Here is a 9,433-nt window from a genome sequence, read left to right on the forward strand (position 1 = left end):
AGAGGCGCTGGGCCTTGGGGAGAGAGCCTCCCTGGGGGGTCCATGTGCCATCCCTCACCTGCTAACCTGCCTTTCCTCCTCCTTTCCTCTCTTCTTCCAGGGCTAATTAACCTCTTTGACGACTGTGACCCTGAAGTCAGGCGAGTTGGCAGGGAGACTAAGACCATCCTTGCCAGGGTCACCGCCCTACACCACCAACACAGGCTGCGGGCTGCTCTTCGGCGCTTGGCGGCTCCCTGCAGGCGGGAGAGGTACCCCCCCGAGTACGCCAAGAAGCCACCCGCCTGATGGACTGGTAAGGGAGGGAGGGAGGAAAAGGAGGCGGAGGGAGGAAGGGAGGGGGAGGAAATGGAGGAAGGAAGTAAAAGAGGAAGCAATGGAGAAGGGAGGGAGGAGGTAAGAAGGGTTGTAGGAGGAATAGAGGGAGAGAAGAAAGGGAGATGGAGAAAGGAAGGAGGAGGGGAAAGGAGGGAGGGAGGAAATTGGGAGAGGGAGGAAGGGTGGAAAAAAGAAGGAAGGAAGGATGGAGAAAGGGAAGGAGGGAGGGTTAGTGGGAATGATGGAAGGGAGGAGGGAGGGAGAGAGAGAGAAAAGAAAGAAAGAAAGGAAAGAAAGAGAAAGGAAAGTGAAGGAAAGAAAAGGAAGGAAGGAAGGAAAAAAAGAAGAGGGAGGAGAGGAGGTTGGTTTTTTAAAGAGCTCAGTCAACAGCGTTAGGTCTGATCTGCTTGGAGTGTAGAGACTCCAAGCGCACAGAGAAACTCAGGTAGCGGAGACTCTTGGGGCAGAAAGAGAAGAGAGGGGAGCAGGTCAGCCAAGGGAGGTCCGCCTTAGGGTCTCCTTCAGCTGAGGCCCAAAGAGAGGGACCAGTAGAAGGAGACCCAAGCCCTGCTTTCTCTCCCCTTTGCAGGAACACCACGATCCCATGTGCACCCACCCAGAACACCTCCGCTCCAGCTGTGCCGCATCACCAAAGGGAAGTAGCGTTCAGGAGGTGGGAGTCTGCCCAGCCCTGGCCCAGGGAAGCCCTGCCCCTCCCTCTCCCCCCCCCCCCTCGCAGAAGCCCCGCTCGCATTCAGGGCCCCATTGTCACCCAGGGGCCCTTGGGAGCAGAGCAGAGCAGAGAAGGAAGACCACCTGGGCCACCCAGGCCCCTCTGCTGTGCTCTGTTCTGTTCTTTTCTGTGTGGGATTTGGGGGCCTGGAGGGGAGGGCCCACCACCTGCACCCTGGGCCTTCCTCTTCCACCTGGGCTGGGCCCCGCCTCCTTTGACCTAGGACCTCCCCCTCCCTGACCCCTCCCTCTCGGCCTGGGATGCCACCACCGCCCCCTCCCTCCCTCCCTCCCTCCCTCCTCCAAGGTGGCATCCTCCCAAGGGCGCTTCTCCCTCCCTCTTGTCCACCCAGATATGCCGCCCCTCCTCCCCTCCCTCCTTCCCCCCCAAACAACCCCATTGCCCCCTCCTCTGTCCCCACCCCATCAAAAGGGTCAAGGCGAGGGTCAGGGGGTCTCGGCCCCTCCATCTGTCCAGGCAGCTCGGGAGAGTCAGCTCCATTTGGGGAGAGGTGGCCGCCTGCAGGTGGCCATTCCTCCATCCATGGGGCTGTGTGTCCCGATGGGCTGAGATCCCCCTTGGGTTCCCCTTGTCCCCCCCCCCCGCCCCTCTGCTCACCTAGATCCCCCCGGAAGGAGGCCTGGCTGCTGGGAGCCAATAAGGAGGAGGAGGAGGGGTGGCGGACTCTATTGACACCACTCTGCGCTTCTTGCAGGGCCACTCCAGATGGAGGAAGAAAGGGACAGTGACCTTCGAGGGAACACCGAGGGACACAACATCAAAGGACCCTGGTCATCGAGGGACATGCCATCAAGGGACCCGGGCCCTGACCTTCGAGGGACCTTGACCACCAAGGAACAGTTAACACCAAAGGACCCTGGTCATCGAGGGACGTAACAACAAGGGTGCCGGGCCCTGACCTTCGAGGGACCGTGACCATCGAGGGACACAACATCGAGAGACCCTGTCTGGCGCCTGCAAGAAGACAGAAGACAGGACTTCTTTTTTTGTTTTATTGTGAAATTTTAAAATGTGTATGTGCTGTTTTTAAAATATGTATGTGCTGTTTTTTAATATATTTATTCTTGTCTTGTGTGGGAGAGGACTCCCCTGCGAAAGCGCTGCTCTTCCCCTTTGGCTTCTAGGGCTGCCTCCTGTGAATGCAGGGATGGCCGTGGAGGGAGGGAGGCCCAGGCCTCTTTTGCAGCGGAGGGTTCCCAAGGCCCTCTTCCCTCCTCTGCAAACCCCAGTGTGAAGAAGTGTATAATTATATTTTGTTTATAGATGATATGTGTATTTGATTTTGTTTAAACAGCCAGGTTTGGCTAAGTTAAAATGGTGAGTATTTAAGTTGACAATATGTATGGGGGAAGGTAGCCATCTTAGAGTGCTAGAGCAGGTTACCATAGCAACAGGGGCGGAGCCAACCGCCGCCTGGAAAGGAAAAGGGAATATTTTAAAACCCAAGAGCAGTCTGTGATTTCCTAGTCACAGGGAAGGATCTGATTCTTGTGTGGAGAATCAGGCTGGCTTAAATAGAGAGATTTGAGTCAGATTTAGGTTAGACCAGACTAAGCAAGTTAGGTGATTTGTCTAGGGTCAGTTGTAGAATCTGTGGATTAGGGAACATTAATCCCAGGGGATCCAGGAGGATCAGGGTTTAGTGTAATCCAGAGAAAGAAGTATTTTGAAAGTTTAACCACCTTATAACCGTTTGTAACCATTAAGCGAAGTGCCTTTACCAAGTTATCTGAAACCATCAAGCTCTGTACCTGCAATAAACTTGTTTTGATTTTATTCAAATCAAGCCTCTGTCATACTCTTATATTAAGTTAAGTAACATCAACACCTGAAGTGGAACAAATAGAGAAAGCTTATAAGAACCAGTACCATCTGCCTGACGTCTCCATTGGTGGCAGCGAAGAAGATAGTCAACTAAATAATCAATTAACATCATCTCTCATAAAACATCTGTATTAAGTGGTGGTATCTGTGTGTGTGTGTGTGTGTGGGATCAAAAAAGGGTTCCATCTCTGACACACATTCCTGTCAGACACCTCACCTCTACATATTGGTGGCAAGGCTGAGGGGATTCAAAAGGGGATTCCATCCTCTGCCACACCTCAGCTCCTTACATTAATTGGTGGCAGTGGTGGGATTCAAAGGGGATTCTATCCTCTGCCACATCAAGTCTCCACATAAATTGGCGGCAAGCGGCGGGATACGTATAACATCCCTAATTTGGTGCCTAAGATCGCTCAATAAAATTTCTGAGGTAAAAGTTATAAAGAATGGCCACCAGAAAGCAAAAAAGAGGAGCAGGAGAGGTAGAGGTGTACCAGGAGGGAGAGAGTTCAGATTCGGAACAACAGACCACCATGACAGAAGCAATGATGAAATACCAATTAGAGATGAGGAAATTAGAATTAGAAGCACAAGAGAAACAGAGACAGGCAGAAGCACAGGAGAAAGAGAGATAGGCACAGATGCAGAAGGTGAAATTGGAAAAAGAGATAGAGGTGAGAAAGTTGGAGATTGAATGGGAAAAACAAGCTGACACTGTCTCAGCCTTCTGTGGAGGCACAATCAGGGACTCCCATCATTAACCCTGTTGATTCAGCCTTAAAGAGGTTTCCTAAATACAACAAGGAGGATGATGTGGAGCAGTTTTTAATTTCGTTTGAATGGTGTTGTAAAGATCTGGAAATAGCTGAGGAAAATTGGATGATTTACCTCAGGCCACAGATTTGTGGAAAGCTATTAGAGATCTATAGCGAAATGGTGGAAGAAGAACGCAGAAATACACTATATTTAAACAGCTGGTACAACAAAGGTTACAGCTAACTCCTGAATTTTATAGAACAAAATTCAGAACGCTGAGGAGAGAGAAAAATGAAAGTTTCCTACAACTAGCTGCCAAACAGGCACAATATTTTGAGAGTTGGTTGAGAAATTCTGAGGTAAAAGACTTCCAACAGCTGAAAGACTTAATAAAGTTAGAGCAGCTATACCAGCAAGTTCCATCAGATTATCGATGGCTGGTACAAGATAGAAAGCCTCAGACTGCTAATCAAGCAGCTGGGATGGTGGACCAACTAATTACATTGAAGGAAGGGTTTAAAAGGGAAGATGGAGGATTTAAGGAAAGACAGTTTAAACAGCCATCTTTTTCCCTCACGCGCGCACAGCAAGGGAGAGGAGCTTCCATAGAAAACACCACCTGGAGGATGGCTAGTGTAATGAACCCTGCCAAAATGGAGGGCAATATTCGATGCTTTCACTGTGGTAAAGCAGGACATTATAAATCACAATGTGGTCTTTTGAAGAAAGAAAAACCCTCTTTCTATGTTAAGAAAGTCCCAACCAAAGAGGCAACTAAAGAACCAGCCAAGGTTCAAAAAGATTTACCTCAGGAAATTCAAAAGGAGAGGCAATGTCTGTTTGTTTTGTTGGATCAAACATCAGATGAGTATTTGGAAAACATCAACATTGATGGAAACCAAATACAAGGATGGAGGGACACAGGTTCAGAAGTCTGTATCATCAGACCTGAATTAGTACCATCAAAATGCCAACATCCTACTTATCAGGTTAATTTAAAAGGTTTGGGTCCCGTGATCCCAAGCGAAGTGGTTTCTTTACCAGTTCAATATGGCAAGTGGGAAGGAGTATGGGACTTTGCTATTAGTTCTGATATTCCATATAAATGCCTAATTGGAAATGACCTTGCCAGAGAAGTCAAAAAGATACCAAGGACTCTTGATGAGGGTGAATGAAAAGAGGGGAAATCTGATAAAGAAGTTGTCTGTTTGCCTATACAACAGAACTTAGAGGAAAATCCTGAGGCAAGTTCTATAATAGCTGACTTGGTAAATAAGACTGAAGGGGAAAGAGAAATCCTGAGGGAACAAAAGTCTGATGACACATTGCAGCTTTTGTTTGAGCAAGCCCAAAACACTGAGGGAGATTTAACTTTAGAAAAGCCCACCAGGTTCATTAGCAAAAATGGAGTTTTGTACAGGGAGGTTTTAAATCAAAAAGCCCCAGAGATGTCCGCTTCCTATACGCAGATTGTGGTACCTCAGAAGTATAGAGAACAGTTGATGGAGGTAGCCCATGACAGCCAACAAGGGGGACATTTAGGAATTAGACGGACCACCCAAAGAATCACTAAGAATTTCTTTTGGCCTGGCAAATCAAAAGGTTTTGTCAATCCTGTGACACATGCCAGAGGATTAGCTCAGGGAGAGATAAACTTAAGGCTCCATTAGTCCCAATGCCACTAATTGGGGAACCTTTTTCTAGAGTGGGCATAGATATCATCGGTCCTCTTCCCAAACCCAGCAGGAGAGGATGCAGATATATTTTGACAATGATTGACTACGCAACTCGTTATCCTGAGGCAGTAGCCCTAACAAACATCGAGACAACAACAATAGCCAATGCACTGCTCTCAATATGGGGAAGAACAGGTTACCCTAAAGAACTAGTATCGGATTTGGGAACCCAGTTCACTTCTAAGTTAATGGAAAGATTGCTGGAACTGTGTGGAATAAGGCATTTGACATCATCAGCCTATCATCCACAAACCAATGGCCTTGTTGAAAACCTAAATAAGACCTTGGTTCGCATGATTAAGTCCTACAGTCAGCAACACCCACATGACTAGGACATCAAGCTCCAGCAATTATTGTTTGCCTATAGGGAAGTTCCCCAGGACAGCACTGGCTATAGCCCTTTTGAGTTGTTGTACGGGAGGCGAGTGCGAGGACCGCTTGATTTAATCCGGGAATTCTGGGAAGCAAGTCCAAGACCGGAACCTGTTTCAGTAACTAAATACATCAAAGATCTACAGTCAACAATGGAAATGGCCAGGAACACCGCCCGAGAACATCTAGCGACAGCCCAGCAGAGACAGAAAGCTCACTACGATACAACGGCCAGATGCAAGAGCTTCGAGATAGGGGATGAGGTCCTGTATCTCACACCTACCAAGACCAACAAGCTCCAAGTAGATTGGACTGGACCATGGAAAGTCATCAAAAGACACAGTGGCGTGAACTATTCTATATATGATGAACAGTCTAATATGGAAAAGCTGGTGCATGTAAATATGTTGAAGCCATATGTAAATAGATCTGTAAATGTATGTATGATAATTTCGGGGGAGGAAACAGGTACTTTTCCCTTTTGGGAAGGGAATAGGAAAGCTTATAGAAGCAGCGAGCAAGTAAAGGTTGACGAGGGATTGTCCCAGAGTCAACAGAAACAAGTTAAGAAATTATTAAATAAGTATGACCATTTATACCCCTTTGAAATAAAACATGTGAAAGGTAAAAACAACATTGTAGCGGATTCACTTTCCAGTATTAGAGGTTGCAACAATGAAGGTTTGTGTTTATATATGTTGCATAATAATGCGCTGGACCTGTTCCTGGCCAAGGTGAAGGAGGGACCTTGGCTGGCCCAGGAGGGCAAGGAACAGGGCAGCCCTACTTTTGATGCGGCCACGGTAAGGACCTCCCCACCTGCACTCTGTGTTTAGGGGGCTGGGGAAGGAGAACGGGACCCCCTCTTTCTTGACTTTCCATGGGAACCTTTCCTTGCATTTGAGCCTCCTTCTTTCTCTCCGCAGGCAAGAGCGACGCGGGCCATCGGCGGGATCGTCAGACACATCAGGGACAGCACGTGCCTGGAGGGGTGGTTCCTGGAGCTTCTGCTCGCCTTGGTGACCAACTTCATCGAGGTCACAAGGCCTGGGTTGGAGGCACCCAGCAGGAACCGGAGCAACAGCTACGTTCCTCCAGAGTAAGGAGAGGGTGGGGAGGAAGGTTCTGCGGGACTCCCAGCCCTTTTGGGGGGGCTGAAGGGGGACTCAGACCCTTCACAAGTAAGCCTTTTTCTTTCTTTCTTTTTCAGAGAACTGGCGAAGATCATCATCGTGCTAGTGAAGAGGGTGGCACCAAAGTCCTTCAACAGGACCTCTTTACACCCAGGACTCACAGCCCAGCACCGAAGGGGAAGAGCCGCCCTTGAGCAGCTCAGTGAGAGAAGCCCCCCCACTCTCGGTTTACTGTAATTTAAAATTATATCATTATATTATTTCATGTGTAATTAGAATAAATGTAATGCTTTAATTTTAATTTAGCATTTTCCATATTATTTAATGTGTAATTACAATAAATGTAACCTTTTCCTTTTAATTTAGCATTTTCCATGAATTCCTTTGTGGAGGGAGACCCAAACTCAGGCCTCATCGACACTGACCCTTTCATGCAGGTTGAACTGCATATGAGGCTGGGTGTATACTGCCCTCTATCCCAGGACCTGATCCTAGATTATCTGCTTATGATATGAGTCTGGGAAAAGCAGATAGTCTGGGATCAGATCCTTGGGTATAGGGCAGTGTAGATCCAACCTGAGTATGTTTTGTACATATAATACAGTTCAAACTGCATGAAATGGCAGTGTAGATAAGGCTGTCGGCCCCATCCAAACTGCCACATAATCCTGCTTCAGAATGCATATTAACTGTGTTTCAAAATGGATTATATGGCAGTTTAGACAGGGCCCAAGAGGAAGAAGTTAGAGAAGATGACAGTACTACAGTGTAGGGGAGATCTACACTGTCCTATTTCACAGGATCTGATCCCAGATTATCTGCTTTAAACTGGATTATATGAGTCTACACTGCCAGATAATCTGGAATCAGATCCTGGGATAAGAGGCAGTGTAGAAGGGAATGTAGTTGGTGCAAATATAGTCCTGGGCTTACAGTGGGAGGAGGCCCAGGCTTCTCTGGCAGAGGGTTCCCAAAGCCCTCCTCCCTCCACTGCAAATCCTAGGACTTTCAGCTCAGCGTTGGAGAAGAACTGCCCTTGAACCGAACAATGAGAGTATCCCATATGCTCTGTTTTTTGTAGTTAACCTTATATGATTGTATTGTATAATGTTGTAGTATATAATACCTATTCTGATTAGAATAAATGTACTGCTTTATTTTTAATTTGGTGCTTTCTTTGGATTCCTTTGGGGAGGGGAGACCCAAAATACCAGGGACTACAATTCAGGTCCCACCTACTCTGCCATATAATGCAGTTCAAACTGTATTATATGGTGAGTGTTGGCTCATATAATGCAATCTAACACAGTTATATGAATCCACACTAACCATATAATACAGTTTGAACTGCATTAAATTGACAGCATAGGTGAGGCCTAAGAGGAAATGAAAATGCTAGTGTTTGGTTTATGCAAATATTTGTGTCATTACACTGTATCATGTTAAGATCATTTTGTGACTGTGATGGAATGGTGTGTAAATAAAATCGGCATATTTTTTGTGTGTATGTGTGTGTTTATAAATGCTTTGCCGGAGGATACATTCCTTATGGAAATGCGAAACCGGAGGGAATAGCGAACCCTATCGCAATCAATGACATCCTCCACATCTATTCTGACCTATCACGATGGGCAGAATAGAAATATTTGTCCCTTGGAACATAGCCATACTCAGGGTGAATTATCTCCCTTTTTTTGGTCCCAAATGGAAGGGCAAGGCAATGTCTTGGCAAGCGAGCTGGGATTTGCTGGATGGAGAATTAATCGATTGATCCCGGGTCACATTGGAGGCAGATGGGACTGAGAGAAAGCTGGGAAAGACGCATGCAATTTCATCATTCGCATATAGGTATATATATCTGTTTATGAATGATGGAACAGCAGGCAGCTTTCCTGGTTTGTCCTCTCTAAATATCATTTTATATATCCGCACACATTGGGCATATAAAATATTTAGGGAGAATGAATCAGACGTACAACACACTTTATCGCTACGATACTAACCTACAACTAAACTTCTACATACAGCAAAGTATAAATGGCTTCCACCTTCCCAACTTGCTGGTTATAATAGTCAAAATGCAAACATTTTCTCTATGGGAAAAAATATTAATTGACCATAACAAGACTGTTGGTAGAAGCAGAGAATTCATCTCCTCAAATTCTAATTGTTCTAATATGTCCAGTTTTGAAAAGGAATGATCCCAATTCTTTAAAGAATAAATAAAAATAAAGAACGAGACATTACTTTGTTCCAGTTTTGGGGTCTGTACTTCTTTCTGCATCTGAGAGGATGAGATCTGCAAATGCTTCCAATTCATTATTTCCTGCCCAGAGTTGAAGAAAATCCTCCTCTTTGGGACTACAATTCCCCAAATCCCCCAGGCAGCAGGACTTGTTGGGTTTTCTGGGATCTGTAGTCCAAAAGGAAATAAAATAAGCCAGAATCCTATCGCTATTTCTGACTAGGAAAGACCATTGAATCAATGTATTTATTCATCAAATCATTGGTTCCAAGAGCCTGCACTGGTTTGGATTAAC

The 9,433-nt window shown here is 46.2% G+C and overlaps 1 protein-coding gene across 1 annotated transcript; it reads left to right on the forward strand.

Annotated features, from left to right (window-relative positions):
* Window positions 1–912: 912 nt before the first annotated feature.
* On the forward strand, window positions 913–8,394 carry LOC134298646 (uncharacterized). Its single transcript, XM_062979516.1, has 3 exons — window positions 913–6,563; window positions 6,687–6,859; window positions 6,971–8,394. The coding sequence occupies exons 1-3, from the start codon at window positions 5,913–5,915 to the stop codon at window positions 7,128–7,130; spliced, it is 984 nt and encodes a 327-aa protein (XP_062835586.1). The 5' UTR covers window positions 913–5,912; the 3' UTR covers window positions 7,131–8,394.
* The last annotated feature ends 1,039 nt before the right edge of the window (window positions 8,395–9,433 follow it).

This window comes from Anolis carolinensis, chromosome 4 (genome assembly GCF_035594765.1).
Source record: "Anolis carolinensis isolate JA03-04 chromosome 4, rAnoCar3.1.pri, whole genome shotgun sequence".
Classification (NCBI taxonomy): Eukaryota; Metazoa; Chordata; class Lepidosauria; order Squamata; family Dactyloidae; genus Anolis; species Anolis carolinensis.

Excerpts from the sequence above, each read along its gene's own strand:
- LOC134298646 (XM_062979516.1), top strand. The coding sequence starts at position 5,913 with ATGGAAATGGCCAGGAACACCGCCCGAGAACATCTAGCGACAGCCCAG. Across the intron at positions 6,564-6,686 it reads CTACTTTTGATGCGGCCACG|GCAAGAGCGACGCGGGCCAT; the intron begins GTAAGGACCTCC and ends TTCTCTCCGCAG. Across the intron at positions 6,860-6,970 it reads AACAGCTACGTTCCTCCAGA|AGAACTGGCGAAGATCATCA; the intron begins GTAAGGAGAGGG and ends TTTCTTTTTCAG.